The 24,704-nt window shown below is 52.9% G+C and overlaps 1 protein-coding gene across 1 annotated transcript in view; it reads left to right on the forward strand.

The window, feature by feature from the left end:
- Positions 1-9,871, forward strand: part of LOC119107030 (TOX high mobility group box family member 3-like) — a 38,663-nt gene extending 28,792 nt beyond the window's left edge. The window contains 6 exon segments of the mRNA XM_037230383.1: positions 156-277; positions 2,801-2,834; positions 2,836-2,937; positions 5,616-5,696; positions 7,952-8,150; positions 9,790-9,871. Of these exon segments, the coding sequence (XP_037086278.1) occupies positions 156-277; positions 2,801-2,834; positions 2,836-2,937; positions 5,616-5,696; positions 7,952-8,134 (522 nt within the window). The 3' untranslated portion in view covers positions 8,135-8,150; positions 9,790-9,871.
- The last annotated feature ends 14,833 nt before the right edge of the window (positions 9,872-24,704 follow it).

A 24,704-nucleotide genomic window follows, 5' to 3' on the forward strand; every position in this document is an offset into this window, starting at 1 on the left:
CCCCTCCGCCGCGCACCTTTTGACGTCACTTTGTCGTCGCGTTTGCCGCTGTGCACCGCCGCGGCGCACGGCCGTCGTGCCGAGCCTGGTACCGGGCGCGCCCTTGACCCCGCCCTGACCGCGCCCTTGACCCCGCCCTGCTCCGTGACCGGCAGTGGATGCGCGGCGAGCGACCGTCTCCTGAGCCCGCCCAAATCGATATGACCAGCATGAAGCCTGCCAAGAAGCCCAGGGTCACGAGAAAGAGGAAGAAACGGGACCCCAACGAGCCTGAAAAGTAAGGATACCGACGGATTCGCGCCGCTCCTTCGTCCGCCTGGACGAAGGGCTGGCATCGTCTGTGGCGTCGTTTCCTTTGTCGTCGTCACATGGCTCCAGGCGCTGTGTTTCCATTCGTGCTCGCTGTTGCCGTTGTTTGTGGTTGAACCGTCGGAATGAGACCAATGTCTGCTCGTTTATGCTCTGATTGTGGCCTCTCATCCTGTATCCCTGTGTGCAATTTCGCTAGTGGTGTAGGCAACGGTCCCGTTCGCATTGCTGCAGAACATCACCGACTCTTGGGGTTTCATTTTTCCTTCATCGCTTGCAGCGGTTCGGCCTAATGAAAGAAAGAGCGGTTGTGTTCCGGGCTCGTCGTGAGCTATCATTAGCTCGTTTTAAACGTGCCTCGTTCTGCCGGCATTTGATTCTCGTGTGCCGTTAACGGCCGGCGCGAGAGTAGACCTGGGTGATTCCGTGGAGGGAATGTGACTGCCCCGGGCGGATCGCCGGCAGAACATGTACTTAAATCTCAATTCCATTGAGTAGAAGGCGGTCGGCTGCTGAGAACCGGTGGGGCCGGCCAAGACCAAAATTCAACAGTGCTAACGAAGTCGGTGCGGGGGGCCTCAGCGACAGATGCGGGTGGAAAATTTCCTCTGCTTTGGATGTCCGCGCGTGCGCGTTGGGTGTCGTGCAGTGTAGAGGGGGAGGGGAGGTGCAGAACAGCGGAAAGATAGCGTGACGACGAAGATCGGTGCGGCGTAGGGGGGGGGGGGGGGGGGGCAGTTCGTGTCTGGCCGCCACCGCACGGCATTGTGTTCCATTCCCGCCTGTGCTCGTGGACTGGGCTGCTGCCAGCATTGTAGACCGTGCATTATGGGAATGGGTTATGCAGGGCGGGGAAGTGGGTACAGCCGGCAGACGGAGCGGCGCCAGCCTGACACCCAGTCGACTATTTACGGCATCGTCCCCCCCCCCCCCCCCGCCTCCTCCCACCGCAGCTGCGGATAGTATACCTTAGCTGGCGCGCTGAATACCAGCTGCGTTGAGAAAAGGAGAGGAAGGGAGGGAGGGAGGGCCTCGCGTCGTCGGACCATCGTCGGACCTCTCATCGGACACAGAGCTGACCGACGACAGAGAGACCTCTCCGTGCACCTTGCGCTCGTGCTCCCACAGGCCGCAGTTGGCGAGATGGGCCGTCACAGGGCGACTGAGGGAGGGAGGTGACTGAGGGAGCTAGGGGGAGGGGAGCGGCACACCGGACTGTCTGGGAGGCGGACGTGACCGGCCAGGAGACACGTCCTCCGGTTACGTGGGAGCCCACCGGCGCTTCAGGCTCAGGACGAAATTAGCCCCGGGCGCTGACCTTTCGGCTTGATGTCGCAGTTTAAAACAGAGTTGGCATCAATCAGCGGAGATGTCGCCCTGACGGCCTGGGACTCCTCCGGCCATGCTCCTCATCGGCGGCTACCGGGATCCGCCGGCCGTCGCCGCCGCCGCCCGGAGGAAAGCGCCCCACCAATCACCACGTTTCAATCGGCCTCTGACTTATGCGTGTTTTTTGTCAACGCAACTTCCTCCTTTCTCTTAATTCGATTGGGCCCTGTCCCAGTTTAACGTTTACGAGCTTGTTTACGATTCGAAATTTATGAAAAAGGCTCGGCACTGGCGGCGGGCGGGCGTGTCGTGTTTTTGTGAGCGTGGATGGCCAATAACGGTGCCGACAGGCTGCCAGCCAGCGTGCTTTTCGCAAGCGGTGAACACGGACATTCTCCCATTTATGTGCGCGGCCATTTTGAATCGGGCTGCTATCTTTACAAGATGCTGCAGGGGAACGTTGAGACAACGGAGTTTTCGAAGCGAATAAGAACTACCGCGGTGCTCCTTCCGGAGCCATTTATAAAGACACACGATCTACGTCGCGGCTTCAGCATGCCGGGGAAGTAACAGACCGTGACGTGGCAAGGCCCTGTGCTCGCGATGTACCGCCGTGTTCGTCATCTGATGTACACTACTAATGTGCTGAGACCTCGACGTGATGCGCAGACTGTGCATTCCGACGCCAGCTGATTGTCACGGCATGTGCTCTGCGCACGCCGGCATGAAAGCGCAGTCCGTCTGACAAACATGCGAGCTGCTCAAAGCAATAGCAATCACCATCACTCCGCGCGGGACAGTTTTGTGGCTTTCACTGAAATACCACCATTATCTTTCGAATGTGCTGCCCGGGCCGGACTGAACGTGGCTTCAAGGACTCCATCGACATCGGGCCCGATAGCATGGCGTCGTTTCCTGTTTACACCGGCTCCAAAGGCCGGGGCCTGCCATTGACCGGCGCGACCGTGGTCGAAGCCCGCCTGTTACGCCGGGTCAACTTTGACCCGGCCGCTGTCGGAAGATGCGTTGCGCCAGCGCTGTACCACTTTCCGATGATTGTAAATCGTGCGCCGACTCCCGGACGGTTACGCAACCGGAGTTCAACCCTCCGGGCCCTCTGACCCCCGCTCGCCCTTGACCTCTGACCTCTGTGTGCCCCCAGGCCCGTGTCGGCATACGCTTTGTTTTTCCGCGACAACCCAGGCGACCATCAAGGGTCACAACCCGAACGCCAGTTTTGGAGAGGTCAGCAAGATTGTTGCCTCCATGTGGGAAGCGTTGGAGACTGACAATAAAAATGTAAGTATGCTGGAAGATCGCTGGAATTCGCAACAAGCAACGTTCGTAGCCTCTACAAATGGTTGTAATGATTTGCGATACACGTCGAGTGCATGTTTTTCTTGCAGCAACAGTGATAGCACTATTAAAAATGACCAAAGCAGCCCGCAATACACGCATTGTCTGTGCGCAAATGCTGTATCTACACGGAGTCGCCGCATTTACCGGTCTCACTGTCTCAGAACGTCGGTGTGTTACTCGACCGTTGCTAAGCGACGGACAAGTGGCGCGCGGTGATGCAGCGCTCCCGGCGGTGTAGCAACGTCTCGGTAGAATCACGGGTAGAATCCGCGTGGGCGCTGCGTCCCATCGAGATGTGGTCCGATGCAAGCAGGAATAACAATGCTGTGCTCGTCTGCTAAGATCACGTGATCGCCAGCTGCTGTGCCGTTTGCTGGTGGAAAGCACTTGACTTGATGGGTCGACGTGTCATCCATAAGCATACAGCCACACAGGATAGGATGGTGTTGGTGCGCACAGGTGGATCCAGCACCGAATTCCTTCACGCGTTGGCACGCACACCCATCCATCCAAGGCCTTTGCGGCCTGTTGCAACCGCACGTTAAACCGGACTTGCTGTGGTTAAGGACTCCCTCGCCAGCACTTGTCCTGTTGCGCTTCTGCTGTGACGGCAGTGTATATGCAAAGCAGAGGACTCTGGCGGCGGTGATTGGTCGACCTTGGCTGCGGAGCGGCGCGCCTGGCGCATCCTGCCGGCACCGCGTCGTCTCCGGTCCCGTTACAAACGGCTCATTGCAAGTGCATGAGACGATATCGGGCCCGTGTTCCGGGCCTCAGACATGCAACTGCCATTCCTGGAACGAAGCGTAATTTGCATGTACCGGACAGCATGTTTCATTCAAATCCGAATGATCTGCTGGCCAAGGTGTGGTCTCGTGCGTTCGAGGGGAGAAGCGGTATCTCCCGTCCCGATCGCGTATACGCTCGTCGATTTGGTGCCATTCCGTGCGTCTTTCTCGAGGGGACCAAGTGAGAGGAACTCTTCAGAAAACATAAGAATGCGTTTTAGTCGGAAGGCCTTTCAGTGCCGAGCACTTACCAGCGTTGGCGTACTTGTTTCCCAGTAGAAACACGGAGCAACCCCAGCATACCTACTGTGTCCCGCTCGCGACCGGGCATGGCCTCCACTGCCTTGCGCTGTATCGATAAGCAGTAATACGCCTGTAAGTCATTTTTATTGTGGGATTAAGCATCAAGGAGAACCATTAGATAATGCATTTGGCGCACTTAAGATCCAATCTCCACCACGAAATGGCGTTCTGGGCTATTAGAACTGGAGTGGAATGTCATAGATTCGTTATCAATCATGTACTCTGCTGTGATCGCGGCGAGGTTTATCTGCATTTCCCGGCCGTTGTGGACACTGGCCGGCCTCGCTGCTCTGTACTGAGGCCATTCTCACGGCTCCAACCCAGCATCCCGAGTCGATGCTGCTGCAGGACTGTTGGCGATGCGGAGTTAAGTGCTCCTCCGACCATGGTGGCAGCTTGAGGTCACGTACAAAGTGAGCGGGATATTCCAGAGAGGGGTCCAGAACACTGTGTGAGGTAAAACAATACGTGATAAGTTGGATCGTCTCGGTGCTATTTGGGGGAGGAGGCATCCAGGTAGGGTCCGGTCCCAGGATCTTTCTGACCGCCCATGGGTCCAGCGCTGTTTTCGGGGGGCCGCAGAAGGGGCTCAGACCCTGCAAGTTCTTCACCTCTGCTACAAAAAAACTCGCTTTTGCTCGCCATGCGATTTAACATGTTTGTGTTTCGTGACCAAAACTCGATAAGGCTCATAATGCCGCGCTTATTGGCTCAAAACTTGACACGCCTGTTCATGCCACGTTTGCGGACCTTTCACAGGCTATGTTTTGCAAGCATGTGACAATGCCTCAGAGAAACAGAAGTTTCAGGCTTTGGAGGCGTCAACTACTTTATTTTTGAAGGCTGTTTTTCTAGTGATCTTGACTTGTGATGACGTTGACTCCGGGGTGCTAAGTAAGCGGTGCTTAGTCACAGTCGCATGCCACTGCCTTGCCAAGTTTGGAGCGAGTTCATGAGGCGACCATAAACGACATCGACCGGTGGGGGCCGGAGCAGTCTGCAGAAATCCACCACGGAACTGCGGAGAAGCCGCAGGAACTGATAGGCGACCTCGTGACAAGCGCGGAGCAAATACGGCAAACGACGTCATGCGTAATCAGCGCGCCTCTCTCGCCACGTGCTCAGCTCGGAGCGTCCGCCCGCCCCTGTGCGGGGTTCAACAGGAGTGGCGTGGCCGTTATTGGGTGTCCGTATCGGCGCCGAGTGTTCCAATCCTGTACCCAATGGCGTCCAGCCGGAGAGCGGCAATATCGGTGCATGCCGCTGCTCGGACCAGGCCCGGATTGCGCGCCGGGCCGGTTGAAGCTCGCGCCACTCAGCCGGTAATTGCGTCCAGCGGAGGCGGCGCGCTGGCTGGGTGTGACAATGTAGCTGCGCCGTCACAGCGACAAGCCGAAAAAGACGCAGTTACGGCGCATCAAAGTCCACGCTATGGACTGTCGGAGAAGTCTTAGGCCAGGTGCAGGCTATGCGCGTTTGTTAGGTCGACGATTGTGTTGTCTTCACTCGTGGTCCTCTGTGCTTCAGATGTACAAGAAGAAGACAGAGAACGCGAAGAAAGAGTACCTGAAGGCATTGGCGGCGTATCGGGCTAGTCTGATTTCAAAGGTAAGAGACAGCCCCAATCATATGCACTTTGGCGGCGAGGTACGCGGCGCGAAACCCCGTCCTGCAATCCTTCACAGCCAGTCTGACACTGAATTGTTGGCTGCAGAGGATGTGAAAAAGAATGCCGGTTTGACCCCGTGTCGTAACGCGCATTGCACGTGGAGAGATCGTCAGCTACGATGCGGCACTTCCTGTTCAGACCGCTTTCTATTCTCTGACCGCAAATACCTAAAACTGCCGCTGTGGGCCCGGCCATGGCCACTTCGTTGCTCCGGCAGCGTGAAAGTAAGAACTCATCCTCTTTGGCCGGAAGGTTTTGGGCTGCCTTGCGATACCAGCTGTTTTGAGCATGGCCGTGTCCTGGTTTTGGACTGTACTTGCGCCATATGATCGACGTAACCGGCGCACCCTTAAGCCCAAACAATCATCATCCTCATCAACAGCGAATCAATAGTGGCTGAAAAGTGGAAGCCTCACCACTCAGTCGGTTCTGAATACTGTCCTGGCCACGTTCGTTCAGTGTAGGCTTCTGAACGCCTTCAAGTAAAAGAAAGTCTGCAAGAAGGTCTCCCCGAAATAATCTAGTCTCCCCGAATAGTCCCCCCGAAATAGCCTGCGAACCACTTTCGTGAGTGCGTAGCTCAGAAACTACAAAGGTTTAGACCTTAAGAAGGGCAGGGCTGTGGTTGCGCCGAATGATCTTCAAGGTGTTCATTTCAGTTCAAAACCCCCTTGCCAATGTGAAACGCTCCCTTTAAATTCGAATGCAAAGTTTTGCACGACATGGCTCCTACGCGTCGTACCTCCTGACCTACAACTCCTATGCAACATTGCTCCTAGCTCAAAATTGTGAACGCCTTGACTTCTACACGGCATACTTGACCCAGAAAATTACCCTGGTCAGAGGCCCGGCACTGGACAGCGTCCACTACCAGTGAGGGCCCCATCTGTGGAACAGTAACACAGTCAGGGTTCCATAATATAGGTCAGATGACCTGCTCTGTCGTAGCCCGTGGGCCCTTGAGGAATCGAAGATATCAATCTGTAGGTCAGGGGTCTGGTACTGAGCAGGGGAATCCCAATACTGAACAGAGGCTCTAATAACTGAACAAGAACAGAGCGATGGCCCGCGAATGCCAGTAATTGAGACAACGGATACCCCCCCCCCCACACACACACCCAAAGTTTGAAGTTCCTCGAAGCCCCAGTTGTTAACAGGGCCTCTTGAACCGTATGGGGAAGATGTTTTTGTGTGAGACAGAGATCCCATTAACAGAATGAAGGTGTTGCTGGGGTCCAAGAATGTCGATAATAGAGCCTCCTGCATCGCTGAGATAACCTTGAGACAGGGGTGTAGTTTCCTTCTCACTAGGTGGACTCCACCCCCCCACCCCCCTCCCCCCACCCACCCAACCCAACTTGTGCTGCAACCCCACAAACTTTGAGGGGAAAAATGGGCCAAATTCAGTGAGGACCTCATTTGTTGGCATATTTTGGGCTTAGGTTGCGTCATTTATCGCATGTTCAGCCCCCCCCCCCCCCCCCCCCGCCAACTCACCTTGTGGGACTACTCTTCTGCCTTGAGACAATGAGAGGGCTTCTTTGTCAGTCAGGGGTCAGGCCCCCTGGCAGTCAACAAAGTGGTCTCCGTGAGGACCGATCAGGGCTGTGCAACCCAGTGGATCTATTGGGCCAACCTTAGACAGGTCCGGTGACCAAAAATGTCAGCCCGAGGATCGTAGTGTCGCTTGGGGCCCCCTGAGACGAAGAAGAAGCTGGCCTGGTCAGTTCCTGATAAGGTACCAGTTCGTAGGCCCCTGGTAATGACAATGAGCAGAGAATCTCGGTATGGAGAAAGGAGTCCAAGCCGTGCAGAGATGATGAGAAAGCTCTGTTGGTAAGAGACCCTAATGTCCGGACTTTGGAACACACTTCCCGTGCCTTAAATGACAGCCTGTTTGAACTATTCCCGTCAGGAGCTGTTGCTTCAGAAGTTTTGTCACGTAGCAGTATATGCCTTAAATATTCTGGCTTTAGAAGTGATATGTAGATTTTTTTGAGTTTTTGTTCCTTAGATGTTAACGCGTTAGAAGTTCTTGCGTTCGAAGTGATATTGCGTGGAAGTTTTCGTTGGAAGCTTTTGTGCGAAACGTTTTGTCGCGTAGAAGCAATGCCATGTCGTGAACAACTAATTGCGTCAGAAGTTCTGTCGTGGGATCGTCATCTGAACACCCCACCTCCCCCTCCCCCCCCAGAACAACACGGAGGAGCCGCGCTCCCCCAGCCTATACGCCGGCTACGGCGGCTACGGCGGTGGCGCCGGGGCCTGGCTACGCCAACGGCGGCTTCCCGACGCCGTACTCGCGGCCGACGGCGCCGCCAGGCGCCCAGTCGGCGCTGGCCAAGAAATCGCCGCTGCTCAGCTCTCTGATGAGTGACGGCCGCCAACAGCAGGTGAGGGAGACGGCTGGGGTCAGGGGGACCGAGGGGAACAGCAGGGTCAGGACCCCGGGTACGAGGCGGAACAGGGTGTGACGGCCGCCAGCAGCAGGTGAGGAAGGCGGCAGGGTCAGGGAGATCGAAGGGAACAGCGGGCCAGGATCCCGGGGACGAGGAGGAGAAGGGTGTGGCGGCCGCCAGCAGCAGGTGAGTCAGGGCACGGGTCAGGAGGGACTGAACGGACCAGCGGGTCAGGATCCCGGGGACAAGGCGGAGGAGGATATGACGGCCGCCAGCAGCAGGTGAGGGGGACGACAGGAGTCAGGGAGACCGGAGGGTACATTGGGTCGGGATTCCTTTGGACGAAGTGGAAACGGGTTATAATATCGCCATTTGTAAAGGGACATAGCGTGTCAAGGTTATTTTAAGTCATCCCTCACTTACGACGGGAACGGGATGTTCTCGACCCATGGCGTTGCACGAATGAGTAAGGGGACGAGTCTCTGTGGACTTTGTCGTAGCTCCGAGGGGCGGAATGGGACTGCAACAGCCAACCTGGTAAAATGGTCTAAAAGAGAAGCCGCAACATGGCACCGTTGTGGGTGGCGGTCGCGGGCACAAAACAATAGCACAGAACATACGCAATCAGCTGTTCCACATGCCTAACAATAGCATGCAATTAACCCACGTCATCAAACGGCTCCAGTTTTCTTTCCAACATGGCTGTTTCTCACATCAGGGGCAGTTGCCATTGTTGTACGGCCGGGGGTGGCGGAAAGGAACTTGCAGTTTGATCTGTATCGATCCTTGAAACGTTCGTCAGGATAGCATCACATGCCGTGCAAAGTGGGGTCGGCGGGATTTGTGCGGATGATATTGCCAGTTTGCGTCGGCTTAGTATCACGTCACACGCAATGCGCCGCGCTCGTCTGTCGGCCCGACCCCGCCCGATCGAGGCTGACTCGCTATGCACCACTTTGCACGGCGCTGCGCCGCATTGCGTGTTGTTTGCCACCCACCACAAGCGACTATCACGTTATACCTGACGTAAAAATATGCTATCTGTCTCGCCTGTGTACACCGTTTATGGGGCACTAGCCGAGATAGCCGCAAGGACGTCGTCATCGCTCGCGTTGTGAGCGACCTAAATTTGTTCCGACTCGCCAACCCGTGTGGGGCTCCATGCCGCTGCCCATCTTCTCATTGTCGGGTGCCATCGATTCTGTCTTGGGATTGGCGGCCGTCCCGGGAAGCGGTTACGTAACCTGAAACCGTAACCGTAACCGTAACCGTAACCGTCACCTGAAATGAATCTGGAGGTACGCGGAATGGCATCGGGATCTGTGAAATATCATACTGGTGATGGTGACAGGAGACATCGCCTTGATAAACGTGAGCGACCCTTAGAGGTTCTTCGAATGCGCCAAAACTACGTCCGTGATGCGATGACATGCGGCGTTTTTGGTTTGGTAGGAGGCGCCTGCACAGCTAAAATGACGGGTAAGTTCATATATGCATTGCATGTCCCAAACCATGCACGTGCTCCTCGTGAACAGAAAAGACGAATCTGTGCGTCTGCGCGAAAGACGCGAGTCTGTGTGTCTGCGCCAGAGCTGGGTGTTGGCCGCGGCTGACGGGGTCGCTCCCTCTGCAGGACTCGGCCGGCAGCCTGATGCCGCCTCCGGCCATGTACCCGCCGCCCCAGGGCATGCTGGGTCAGCCGCGGCTCGGGCCCGGTATCCCGGGCGGCGGCTACCAGCCGGCCGGGCTGCTCATGCCGCCCGTGTCTCAGGCGCTCTACATGCACCATCATCACCAACAGCAGCAGCAGCAGCAGCAGCAGCAGCAGCAACAGCAGCAACAGCAACAGCAGCAACAGCAGCAGCAACAGCAACAACAGCAGCAACAGCAGCAGCAGGTACGACGCCAGCCCTTAATCTGAGTTGAAGGAAATGTTTGACATTTGAGGATATGGAGGCAATCATCAAATATGGTGAACTAAGCTCTTTTGTAATTATGTGTTGCATCTAGGCATAAAAGACTGCTCTAGGCAATACAACTCCACTATTCATTAAATATGTTCCTCAACACGCTTGTTTGATGATGTCATGGAATGTCTTTATGGCTTCAGAGTCGCTGCCAAACTAACTGATAGAATTGCCACTGTAGCGGATGAGTTGACTTACTTGCAGTACTTCACCTTGCCGAGATGTGGTGTTTGCTGCTACGTGCTTCCTGGACCCGAATATCAGTATGTGCTCGTGTCTTGGCCCTTCCTCATTGTATATGCGTCCATGATTCCAAATTGATTACTTACATTCAGCTGCTCTCTTATGCCGCCTTTGCTGAAGGTAGTCAATTCCCGGTCTGAATTCTGACATAGCTCGTACCACTGTCCAAATTCCTGCGTTACGTATCACAAAACTTGATTCGGGTCGAAGGTCAGCTGATATCCGCTGGTGCCACAAATTGTGCTGATGCCCGCCAGACACGAGTAATTCGTCGTACTTTCCTTGAAGCTTGAGAACTACCCGACCAATGAGGAAGCGGGATTCTCATTACGTTTCTGCAGCGTCATGCGTGTGGGTGACCTGGAAATAGTTGCGCACCTAGTGAGTGTTGCGGTATGTGAGAAGTAGTGACAGACCTTCTGCACTTGGAGCAGGTTCCAAGGAACGTTAATTACTTTATCTGGCCGAAGTGTACGCTTGCCATCATCAGGTGCTTCGGCAGGCTCCGCAGCACAATGCATAGACAAGCTTCGTTGTTTACGCGTACCTCACTTTTTGCGGAGATTCATCATAACCTGTTTTGAATGTTTTGTGTAGTTCTGCGCCGAATTCAATTCGGAACTCATATGTCAGCGTCATCTCAAGCACTTCACCCGTGGCCTGATACGTCGGTCCGGGCCGGCCTACGGCAGACGGTGGCGGGCTCAGGCTGTGGTTCGCCTCTCTTGCGATAGATGTCGCGCCTAGTGCTGACCTTTCCCGTCGTCCGGCAGATGTCGGACCACCACCTGGGCAGCCCCCAGCAGCAGCAGCAGCAACAGCAGGTGGCGTCCCACTCGCCGCCGGGTCTGGCGTCGGTGCTGTCGCCGCCGCCGCCGCTGGCCTCGCCACCGGCGCTGAGCTCGGCGCTGGGCCCGTCCCCGCCGACCCACCCGCTGGTCGCGCACCAGCAGCAGCTGGCACACCAGCACCACCTGATGATGCAGCAGCACCAGCAGCAGGAGATGCACGAGATGGCGCTGAAGCAGCAGCTGTCGCCGCACCAGCACCACGTACACCACCTCCAGCACCAGCACCATCAGCAGCCGTCGCCGCTGCACCATCACCAGCAGCAGCACCAGCAACACCAGCAGCAGCAGCACCCACAGCAGCAGGTGGAGGTGCCCGGCTCGCAGGGCAGTCCCAACAACTCCAACGGCTCGCCGGTGGCGACCAGCGGCAGCCCGGCCGCAAATGGCAGCAACCCCGAGTGGGAGGACACCTACGGCGGCGGCGCCGGCATGGCAAACGGCTGCAGGTACGCTCACGCTCCTGGCATTGTGGGAGACCATTGTTCCAGTCAGCGACGGGGTGTGCAGTGGCGGCCAGATAACATGCATGAATAGCGGGGCTGACGAGGATCATGACGCAGACGAAGTGACAAACTTCACACGATGACACACACTCCCTATCGTCACTCACCGTCACCGTGGTAAGCGGAACTTTATCAGTGTCTGATCATTCCTGAAAGAGATATGTATTTCGTAAAGGAGGTTGTCCGTTACTGAATGTCCGCTTTTCACGGGATAAAGAGACCATGACTCGACTATGCTCTAACAACAAGAGCTCAGATAGCTGTTACAACGGACAGTTTATACGATCAATAGTTCCAGCTTTGAGAAAGTACTGTGAGCACAGATGTCGACTTCATAAGTACGTCATGCACATTTAGGGAGCAAAAGTACGATTTTTAAAAGTTAGCGCGTGGAACTCTCCATCATCGCATTGAATTACTGCTGGCGCATCTGGATCGTGCGAGCGGAGGGCGTGCACACAGCTGTTCCCGGGCCAGTGATGAAGCCTTAATGCTTGTGGATCGGGACGAAAAGCACAGATGACATTAGATGTATCGATGCAAAACAGGTGCATTCTGACCCGCGGGCGAGCGGTTCGCCATTGGAATCCAGGAGGATTCTTCACGCCTGACCAGCCCGCGCGTGGCTCATGACAGCGTTCTGGCCGTTTCAGGGACGCCTTCAACAACTGGGCCGTGTCGGCGCCGGCGCCAGGCCCCGCGCCGATCGTGTCGCAAACGCCTCCTGAGGTGTCCGGCAACTAGACCGATCTAGCCCGTTCACGTACAAACGCTAGTGGTAGTGTCGCCACCTACCGGCCAGCTAGTCTACTTGCGTTTTATAGTTCCGCCGCTTGGCCCGAGCGACAAAGCTCGCTTCATGCCGTACCCGGATGACATGCATGTCCGCTTGTTTGGAGGTTTATTTATGCACGCTTTCGCCTGTACATAGACGACGGGATGCCGCCGGCTGCATTTGTGAGTGTATTTTTCTGTAACTGGTGCGGTACGGGGTGGGATCAGCGAGCTTGTGATCGGCGCGCATGGCGCAGGGTCTGAGCGCGGCGCGCCGCCACCCCTGACTCGGCTGGCGTCCGTGGCGCGTGGCGCGCGCCGCGCGCGCGCCAGTGAGGCCGATCTCCTGTGTACGGCGGCCAGTCGCCACCGAGGTCACAGCTCAAACTGCGCGCCGTCGCCGCCGTTGTTCAGTATTTGACAAAGTTTACAATGTGTGTTGTTATCGCCGGCGCGTACGCTTGGAATCATGTACATAGTTGCGTTGGCGCGGCGACAAAGACGGTGTCCGCCGGCGCCCTGCACATGCGACCGGTTTGTCTGGCCTGTCTGGTCCTGTCCGATCAGGCCCTGTCTGGCCCCGTCCGGGTCGACAGCGCTCCGCCGTCTGGTGGTCATTCCAGCGTACTCTGGTCCGGGACGGCGGCGGTCGGAACTGGCGCTGAGGCTGGCCCGCTCTCTGAGCGTGACCTGACCCGACTGACTTGACCTGACCTGGAATCCTCCGGGCCAGCTGGGGAAATGGAGACGCGCTCTTCGCGAGATACGCGCATGACAGAAGGAACTGGGAGATGCCGTCTGCTGTCCATCGGAAAGGCGTCGTAAGCATCCAGAGCACGAAAACGCCCCGACTGGGAAAGACAGAGTGGTCGAGGTAGGTAGCGCTGCGTCTCGGCCGGACGCCGGCTCTGTCCGTATGTTACGTTTCCTGTTCGCCGGAGGACCAATGAGGGAGCGTCTGATCCTCGCAGGACTGTCAGGAGTGTTGCACTTGGTTGTCACGCTGTGTGGTGTTATGTTCTCGCGTAATCTGGCGTACATGCACTGTTTCAATAAGAGGAACTCTGCGATTGGGTCGGCTTTTCTGTTTGCGTCGGAGAGGCTTTGGCGCCGCGACGAATTGTGAGTTTTTAAAACGGATTTTTTAGATTGCTTCGACATTCGAGCACGCCGCACTGGGGAGTGAGAGCAAGTGCGAGCTGTGAGCGGGCGCCATCGCAGTCCCGTTACGTGTCAGCACAGTCCACAAATCACCTGTAGGCACGACAGGAGGCGTCTAGCTTTGGACCTTAACAACATAAACTTGTTCACCAGGAGGTGAACGCCGTCATTCGAAACACGCGCACGCGCATAAATATGCTCTCATCCTTGCGTTGAGGCGGGGCCTCCTCGTCTCCCTGAACGACATCGAAACCTATGTGACGCGATAACAGCGATCTGGTCTGGTAGGTCGGGGTCACTTGATCGTGCTGCGACGGAAAGTCGACGCATCACGCAGTACCAATGCAACGGGGCCGATGCCTCCCTGGTCGCATGAAAATTCGCTGTTGAACGAGAACGCCGTACGCACGGCAGATGCATGTTAACTACGCTTCTACTTCTAGAGCACGAAATCGTTTGCTGACGATTTACCGCGGTTGACTGCATTGTTACACAGCCGCCTTGGCTTCATTCAGTTACGTAGATTCGATTCCGACTATGACTTACAACGCGTGTGATCGATCCGACTCCGAGGTGCCTAGCTCGCCTTCGTGTGGACTCTGATTCCGTCTATGACTTACAACGCATGGGATCGATCCGACTCCGAGGTGCCTAGTTCGCCTTCGTGTGGACTCCGATTCCGACTCAAAGGAAGATATGGCACAGCGTCTGAAATCAGTTCTAATATAGTCTCGATAGCAACATGGCAATAGAGTCATCAATGCATCATATATATAGTCATCTATGTCCGTATGATGCAATATAGTCATCGATGTAATATAGTTATCGGTGGCAACAACTTGGGAGAAAGCCTGACGCACAACCTTCAAAAAACCGAATTGAAACATTGACAATCGGACGCGGGAAGTGCCACGGCACGGTCTGACTGTATTGCGACAAAGCGGGCTTGGCTTGATTCTGCTTACGTAGATTCGATTCCAACTATGACTCCCAAAGCATTGGATTGATCCGACTCCGACTCCGAGCCGCCTAGCGCGCCTTCATCATGACTCTGATTCGGACCCAAAAAAGATGTGGTTCACGTCTGAAATCAATTCTGATATAGTCTAAACCGATGGCAACAACCAAGGAGATTGCCTGACGTACGACCTTTAAAAACCCATTTGGAATATTTATAATCGGGCGTGCGAGGTAGGGCCGTCCGCGTCTGAAGAACTAGATGAGAGCTATCAGCTGGCAATCAATATCGTGAACGCCTAACAGGGTATTACTGAACGCGGGTGTCCGCCCGGTGGGTGGAGATGAAACTCCGGCAGCGTCTTACAAAATATGTTGAATCGCGTGCAGACGATGGGAGCTAAATGGGAACTATTGGATCTTAATGCAACAGCACGGGCTATCGAAGAGCAACGAACCACCACGCTCGATTGGCAGTATCTGTTTGCCTGATATCACCTCATGCCAGTGTATTATTGAATGCAGTTGGCCACTCGGCACGTTGAGACGAAACTACGGCAGCGTTTTTACTGTTGATAATCGGGCGCCGAGGGTGAGACTGGGCGTGTTTGAAAGCACTGACCCGGGGCTGCGGGACGACACCAAAACATCGAGATTAGCCAGCGGCGACTATTTGTTTGATAAAACGCCCTAACGTTCCAGTGCCGCAAGCGGCCGGCAGGCCAGCGGGTGTTAAGGCAACATAGCACAGTGTTCGAAACAGTGCTTATGGCCGTGCGCGGAGGGTGTAACCGTGCGTTTTATACTAGTGTCTGTGAACCATAGACTGGCACCGTAACATGGTACCCGGACGAAGCAAACTTTTTCCTTGATATGACCACCCGACAGCGTATTGCTGAAAAGCTGGGGCCCACCACTGTGTGGAGAAGAAGATACGACAGCGTTAAAAAAATAGAACCGCGCGCAGCAGATGGGACCACACGCGTTTAAAGGTACTGGCTCAGGGCTATAGAACGACCCTGAAACATCAACATCGGTCTGCAGTGCATGTTAGTTTGAAGGAAGCGTTCTACGTATGTATGGGGTTTTGGAATTGAGATAGCCATTTCCAACATAATTCAGTGCAATTCACAGCTCTACCCCGGTCAGACTTAGGGCTCCGGTTTCTGAGATTAATGTCCACGAACTTATGCAGTGTACTTCGTGCAGACCACTTCAAGGTTAACCGGACATGCATGATGTCATAGAAACGTCACGCGAATACTGCCACCTCATTGGTCATGCAGTGCTCAAGGCCACGTAAACAAGGATCATTGAGCTATTCGTGTCTCACGTCGGCACGTCAGGACGGTTTCTGGCATCAACGGACTTCAGTCAATCCTAAACCAATACAATACGGTGACCGCAAGTTGAGGACACGAATCACGCTTTGTGCCACATAATGCAGGAATTTGGGCGGTAGTACGACTTACGATATCAATAGGACTGGGGATGAAATGTATGAATTGCGCGAAAACCGAGGATGCAAATGCAAATGAATAACATAACGCTTTCCACCTTTTCCCAACTTTTCTCATTTAAGATGGTGGCTGCCGCCATCTTGTATGTCGGTCAAGTTTCAAAGTTTTATTTTGACGACTTGGAGGGTCAGCAGGCGCGTTTTCCAAGGGTTTCCAGTGACAGGGACCTACATATTTCTTCACTTTTGTGTAATGTATAGGGTCGAAATCAAGGTCAAATCGAAGGCCAAAATCGCGTTTAATGATCTATATATACTGTTTGTTGTCTTTTTGCGCTCTTTGTAAGGGTACCACTCGTAGCAGCGGCATGTGTTGTAAACCGTAATAATCTGAACATGTGGTATACGCACGACGTATGGACTATAGGAGACTTAATAAATACATACACATGCACTATCGGATATACTTAAGTATCCGTTCAGAAGCTCGTCGCTCCAAAACGAAGCGCTATGAGTAGCGCACAATTATGCCGGAGATATATTTTAGCGTACAGATTGAGTCACTGCAGCTATACATCGAGAAGTAGAAACAGTGAAACAAGGGAAGTCTTTGCGGCTCATATCACGTTTCCTCAAAGGTTGCTGCAGTTCCATTATAGTGACTTTGATTGGAAGCGAGGCTGTCTGTTGTCTGGGAAGCGGAGCAAGCCGAAAGACAGACCCTCGCAGCTGGGTACAGATCAAACCGTGTAAAACCGTAAATCGATATTGTGGAATTACGATCAAATATCAGTATAAGAATCTCTTGGGCTAGAGTGATAACGCTGACGTTCAGTGGAATGATTGATCTTCACCTTGCTGGTGCTCAATACCATGTCCCCTGTTACAGCCGTTTCTGTGCTGTTCCTGTGCACCGCGCTCCACCAAGGAGCCTGCGACATCCTGGTCGGGAGCTCTCGAGCTAACTCCAAGTAGACTCTCAAGCTCCTGGTATGACTTGTTGCCGTTGAGGAGAAAACCTGCAGCAGCACGGCAGGAATGGCCGTGCTTAGGACATACCACTGAGATGGCATGCCCTAAGGCGTCGGTCCAGACCTTCCCTTTTACCATGCTGGGGATGCCGCCGCCAAACACTGCAGCTCATAGTTACGTCCACGACAGGTCCCCTCATCAGTGTCCCTACAGAGCCCAAGACACTAATGGGAGTGTGCATCATGCCCGGGTGAAGTATGAGGCTGCTCCAGTGCTGAGAGTTGTGGACTAGACTGGGCATGCTGTCTGATACGATTGGAGGTCGGCTGTGAGATGGGTGCGCTGCATCCCGAAAACATTGAGTCTCCTTTCGAGGCACGCAAGCGTAGACAGAAGGAAGTCTGGCTGACAGACGGCGAGTCAACCATCGGCCCGAACACCACGAGTGCCTTATATTTCAGGGTGGAGCCGACCACCAGTCGGTCCTTGTTGAGCATTGAACCCAGTCCACTCGGTCCGGCTTGTAAGTTTGTGGAAGTCTTCGAGAGGTGCCAAGACACACCAGGAGCTGAAGGATTACCTGGAGACAGCCAAAGAGCACCAGAAGCTTGTGAGTGAAATGCCTCTTCAAGCCTACACTGCCGGCGCTCATGCCCCCGCGCGGAAACGGAACGATGACTTCCTCATTCAGCAGCCCTGTCCCAAGGCAATGCTGCCATATTTCGTCGTAGCAAGTCATGATAATTATGATTGCTAACTGAGCAGTGTCGACGAAGAACGAAAGATAGACGTCCGACCGGACCGATATTGCATCCAAGTTTGCAGTCTCGCACAGCGTTCGCGGCAGGCGAAGACGGCCGTCGGTGCGGCTGGCTCCCAAAATAGCCGACCGTCAGCTGGGCGAGGGCCGGGCGACTCGGGGCGACTGGGGACCATAATCGGAGACGCGCCCTCATACAGACCGGTCCTGGCGTGTGCTTCTTTTATATGGTATGAAGAGGAGGGCTTCGGCCCTTCATATCTTCCCCATCGCAGGGAAGCGTAGGCCCCGGAGCAACCACAGCAAAAAGAGCAAATACCTAGACATCCGCGAAGGTGTGGACATCGCAAGCATGATATGAACAGAAAAGTAAATTAATTCGTGGTAAAAAACACTATCCTGCCACGGGGGCTTGAATGACCTTCAGCATTTTAGGAAAAGGACCGCTGCCGGGCACACCCCTCGTGCCCGCCAAGGTCGTGGGGCCTGCGGCTGGACGATCCACTGCTCTTTGGCAGGGCCGTCTTCGGCATCCCTGGCCGCTTCGGCGACTCTGGCCGGAATCGCACGGCGACTCTGGCCGGAATCGCATAGACGCATAACTTTTAGGGAATTAATCGCGATATAGCACATCGTTGATCTTTCATACCTGACGCGAATGCCGCCACTTACAATGTTAATATGTCATACCGCGAACCGCGAAATTTCAATAATAATCAGAAAAATGTACCTGAAAAGCTCGCAAATTTAGAGGGAGCAGCCAACACAAAAAAATTACGCGACACACAGCACACCAAACCCTGTCCGGGATCTAGCGAGTGCAAAACTTTAGAGTACACTTTCCATTTTTTGATCCTTTTTTGTCGTGCTGGGTGAAAAGGTTAAAAATCATAACATTTCTTAATCCACCGCTTCTTGATTTTTGTTCTTCATAGTGTCGGCTTAAAAAGAGCAACAGTCCTGGAAATTCGCGGCAATTTTCTTGACGCTGATAACAGAGAAGCATTCGATGGTTTCAGTAAACCAGACATGCACAAGCTGGTCGGCGTAGGATGTTGGCAGGCTCTGTTCAAGTCCAGCGCAGCTGATGGTTTGGCTTCCGGGCAGATGACGTTGTACGGAGCTGAGCACTGGGACGCTGCTGCTGGACGTTGACAAGTTCAGTAGTCAGCAGCCTTGTCGATGACTTGGCATAGTGACAACGCGCCGTTACGGAGAGCGAACGATCCAGACTGCGATGCCACTGTAGCTAGAGAGGCTTGAGTCCGTCTTGGGGGTCACAGGTCCACAGGTCACCGGGTAGACAGGCCAACTGCCGCTGCCACCATTGTCGACGAAGAACGGAAGACGGACGTCCGACGGTGCCGAGAGTTGGACTCCAAGTTTTCAGTCTCGCACAGCGTTCGTGGCAGGCGAAGACAGCCGTCGGTGCGGCTGGCTCCCAAAATACCCGACCGTCAGCTGGGCGAGGGCCGGCCGCCTCGGGGTGACAGGAAGGCCGTATCTCAAGACTCCTCCTAACACAGACCGGTCCTGGTGTGTGATTTCATTGTATAATATGAAGAAGAGGGCCTCTGTCCCACAACTGACATGCGAAGTAGATGAAACACCTTCGCCATCGTGCCAGGGAGAAGCTACTGGCGGACTCGCACGCCTGGCGACACTGGGACAGCAGTACCTCTGTGTCAGTAGGTCAGATGTTGGGTGACCTCGGTCAGCTGTTGTGCCACGTCGTGTGGCCAGTTCCTGGAACCACAGAAGGCCTGGCTGAAAGTTTGCAGCGTCGATTGACCCGCTACACCGCTGGATCCCTCCTCCCCTCCCCGAAGAAGCTCCCCAGTGCCTCCCTACTCCAAAGAAGAGAAACAAGGAATACTGACAGCTTCGGCTGGAGCGCGGACGTCTCCGCCATCATACCGGCCGTCTAAACAGCGATAGTTTATCCCAAATAACTTCTGGATGTATTCAGTTACAGCTGCATTGCTGAAAGTAAGGAGTGCAATGTTGCATGCTGCAGCTGTAACAGCCACAGCGCAGGACGTTGGCACACTGGCTGAGAAGTCACCTGTCTGTAAAACTGCCAGTGTGACGAAGGAACTGCGTGTTGTAGCCGTTGCGCCAGCAAGCAAATAGAAATCAAAGATCAAAGACTACGAAGGGAGTTTGGGTGTACACAGCGTTGACGAATTTGAGAAATAGCAGAAGAATGTAGGGGGAGCTGGCTGGTCAAAAAAAAATTGTTCGTTGGTCAAATCATCAATCAGTTGACTATCGTATTATCCATTGTACAGTTGTTCAAATTGCGCTGCAAGCACTTTGTAGCAGCGCTACGCTTCTTCTCTGCAGTCGCGACCGCCGTCGTCATAACAACCACTACGTGCACCTCTACTGATGTGAATAAAACAACGTTTGTGACTGGCCCAGCGGGGAGGGGTCTGTTACCGGGAAGTTAGTCGGTTGAAGATGAACTAGTGCGACACATGGATCATGTGATGTATCCACTCCCAAAGCCAAAACGCGCCTCAAAAAGAGCCACTGTGATAAACTCATCAAGGGGGGGGGGAGAATAAAAGCCAAAGTAAAGCGGTTCGGCAAATTCGCGGAATTAAAGCTGCATTTTCGCACATCTTTTTGTCTGAACAGAGCGTTTCAAGCTTTCCTGGCATTTATTGCACGAGCATTCTGATACATAAGTATACTGAAAACATTATTAGAACACACACGCTGGAAAGGGTAAACCAGATGAAATGCATTATTTTCATGGTGGTGAGCAGGGAGTCAAACGAGATTTCTTCCGCACGGTCGTATACTTGAAATAAAAATTCTGGGCTTTTCAGAACGATTTCGAGAAAGCTGATATTACTGATGGAGCCGTACGCGTCTGATGCTCTGCTCTGTTTTCTGCTAAACTCTACCTTCATTAGTTTGAAAACGTCAGGGATCGTATAGACCCCTTTTCTATCAGACCGCGTTGTGGAAAACGGTAAATGAAGGCGAGGGTTGAAATCAAAAGACTGCTCTCGACAACAGAATCTCGCCATTTAGAAAAATGCCCCTCAGTATGTCATCGTTTGATAACGTCATGTAGCGTTTGCACGACCTCAGAGTTGCTGTCAGACGGGCCGTGCGAAATTGCCGCCGTAGCGGACGGGCTGACTAACTTTTCGTTCTTCAACTTTTCGGGAGGTGGCGGTTTGGTCGCTGCGTGTTTGGAAAACACCATTTTTGTGCGTGCTTCGGCCTTGCCTCCTGGTCTTCCGCTCCATTTGTCTGTGATTTCATACTTATACTTGAATTGACATACTTGGCAACGGTGTTCTTATGTTATTCGATTCCCCGTCTTATTTCCGTCATAATTGCTACCAATACCCACATTCCTGTATTATGTAGCACAAAAGTTAATTCATGTACAGAACTTGCACTGCACGCATTGCATCAGCTGATGGCTAACTGAAGTCCACGGGTGCCAGAAATCGTGGTGACGTACGCCAAACACGAATAATTCGACTGTCATATTTTTGCTGGCCTTGACCACTAATTGGCCAGTGAAGTAGCAGCATTCGCATGGCATTTCTGTGGCGTCATGCATGCCGGGTGACCTTAAAATAGTCTACACGAAATAGCCTGCACAAGTTCGCGGAATTCTAGGCTCAGCTCAGAGCTTTAAAAGCAAGTGGGTTTTAGATCTTTAAAACGGAGTGGCTGTGAACTGCACTGAATGATCTTCAAATGGCCATCTCAGTTCAAAACCCCATACAAACGTGGAACACGGTCTTGAAAAATCTAACTCTCGATGAGTTTAAGCACGACCAGCGAGTCAGCTCGTTCCCTACAGCGTCAGTTCTGACAGGGACCATTTGTCAACGGCTTTGATGCCATAACACGTTATATGACGTAATCCCACGATGCCGTATTGCACGTTTACGCACATGCGGCGTCTTAAACGTGCGGCGTATGCACATCACATACGCACACGCAGCACATTTACTGAATAGTAAAATTGTTGCTTTCTAGACCAGTCTGGCATGTAGGAAGGCACTTAAAGTTACAAGCGAGCGTTTTCCAGCATGTCTGATTCTGGCCTAAAAATCTTCAGGTGTGGAGGATTGCCTTTAATATGACAACCTGACAATGTATTACCGGATGCCATCGTCAGGCCGGCGTGTGCCGAGACGAAAGTACGGAATATATTTAAACATATTGAACAACAAGTAAATAGAGTTGGCCCCGCTTGTGCATCATGTACTAGTTGAAGGCTATCGCGGAGAAGCGGCATCGTTTTAAAGCATTTGCTATTCTATGCCGATGATAAGGTTGTGTGTGTTTAATATCTCTTGCTGACGGCTATCGACTGCGATTGTAGTTTTGGCTTTGTCTCGCGGCACCTCTTTGTTTGGCATAACCCCCGACGACGCGTTACTGAATGCGGATGGTGACAAAACTACGGAAGAGTTTAAAGCATACCGACAACCGCGCAGCAGTGATGGGACCGTGGGCGTTTGAAAACACTGGTTCGGGGCTTTCGAACGACTTCAAGCTTCGAGATCCGCCTGCCGCGCCTCTTTGGCATGACTTTCGTTGGCGTGTTTCTAAAAACCGGCGACCGACCGGTGCGTGTTTACCGCTGACGAAAATACCGCTGGAATTTTGAAATACCGCCAAATGTTGAGGAAAAACAAATATAAAATTCTGGACTAAAGGTGTCACCGTGGGAGTATGCTAGCATTAGCGGAGGGCTGTTGACTCTCTCAGTAAAATCGTGCTCGGGTGGAAGCAACAATTTTTATATAATCAATCGACAAAGTGTTCCTGAACGGGGGCGGCCACTTGACGAGTAGAGACCAAACTGCAGCCACGTGTTTCATATATCTATAATCGTGCGCTGATGATGATGATGAATCACGCGTTTAAAAATTATGGGTCAGACCTGTGGAACGGCATCGCAACATTGAGATTTGCAAGCCGTCCCTGTACCTTCGGCATGCCACCATGACGGCGCACTACGAAATGCAGCCAGTCGGTTTGTACGTGTTGAAATCGAAAATACGAAAACGGTAAACGAAACGTAGCTGCGCCTGGGGGTTGGGACCACGTGTGGTTGATCGCACTGGCTGAGGACTACCGATGGGAGCAATGACTTGGTACTCGGCCAGCGGGACCGCCTTCGGGGGGGGGGGGGCAATTTGCCCTCCCCCGAGATCTCAGGAAATAAGAAAGCTAGAGACACAAAATTTGCAGGATGTGTTTAACTGTATGTTAACTCACTTAAGTCAAGGTTTGAGATTCCTAAGTCATGACATTTGGGTCAAATAAGGTCAAACAAGGTCAAATTCAAGGTTGGTCTCCAAATTGCCTCCAGAACCCAGATAGCCGTTTTTAAGCAAAACGTCACATGCTCATTGAAGGTCAGTCCCCTTGTTTGACCTTTTGAAGGTTATGGTGACCCAAATCATGCAGGACTGCTCTCAGTTTTGCATTTGAATCAGCGACAAATATTACGCTAAGCAGTATGTTTCTAAAAACAAAATGTTGACCTGGGTCATTTTGGGTCAGTGACCTATTCTGACCTCTGAAAAGTCCATAAAGGGTGTATAATGCGGTTCTTGTTATCAATAAATTCGAAATGAGCACTAGAAACTACCCCATGTAGCAAGCCCTAGAGTTATAAAAGAGGTTGATTTTGACCTCGGTCTGACCTTCATACCTGACCTTAGGTCAACACAATTTGTTCATTCAAAATTTGTGGTGCCTAAAAAAGTATCTCAGAGATGTATGGCTTCGTCTAACACTCTGTTGTCGTATCAAATTGAACGATTCCCTAGAAATTGACTTCGTTGAAACCATGGCCTGACTTTGACCTGCCATAGGCCAGTGATCTTAAAAGGTATATCTAAATTTGCAATAGCAAACGATCCGCTATTCAATCCACTACAGCTATGCAAAATTTGGTGCGACTGCGCCTCGCCATTCGGAAACCATTCGGGAAAGACCTTCGGGGGGCCAATTTGACCCCTTCACCCGAGCTCGTGTTAACTCGCGCTCGAGTGGGGGTCAGTCTGACCCTCTAAGGTTATTCCAGAATGATTGCTGAACACCGCGGCATTGCAGCACCATACTTTGCGGAACTGTAGACAATCGAAAGCGGATCATTTGGTGACACAAATTTGGATGCACCTTGTGGGGTCACGGACTTACGATACTGCTGGATTGCGGTAATGGCTGGCAATTGCTCCTTGTTTAATCCCTAAACATTAATGACATGTAAAAAATGAGCCACACCGCTTTCAAAAAAAAACTTGAAAAATCGAGTGGGATCATCGCAGGCAATTTTGAATTTACTACTACTCTTCATTTCGATAAACGCATATTGCCAAAATATCAGCACATTTAAATCCTATTCTCCCTTTTTTCTACGAGGTATAATGCTATTACTACTGCCTTATCCATATTCATAATGTTTCTCGCAAATGCACATAACAACTGACATAATTTTGGCCGAGGACTTAGGACCATCTAAAAGGGACAGAAGGGGTAAGTATGTAAGGTCGGACGAAATCAGGTCGAAGTGAAAAATTCGCCAAAAGCATGGGAACAAAAAACGACAAATTCCTTCTCATTGGGTGGTACTTTACACCCAAAGTCGGCAACTCTGAGGCACCTGGTCGCCGTGGTGGTTTACAAAGCTAAGGCGTCCAATTAATTTTGCCTGCACGGTGGGCGCGATGGTATGCATGTGATAGCACTGTGGTAGTACTATCGACCGCCAACATCAAGGGGTTGTCGGTGTAAAACACATATTTCATTCATATGTACCATAGAAAACGCATTACTGAGTTAGGCCGGCTGACCGTGGGCGTGGTGGCTAACATACGACAGACCTGGAACATACGTATGATCACAA

Source organism: Pollicipes pollicipes, unplaced genomic scaffold (genome assembly GCF_011947565.3).
Source record: "Pollicipes pollicipes isolate AB1234 unplaced genomic scaffold, Ppol_2.1 Scaffold_6629;HRSCAF=7858_pilon_pilon_pilon, whole genome shotgun sequence".
Lineage (NCBI taxonomy): Eukaryota > Metazoa > Arthropoda > Thecostraca > Pollicipedomorpha > Pollicipedidae > Pollicipes > Pollicipes pollicipes.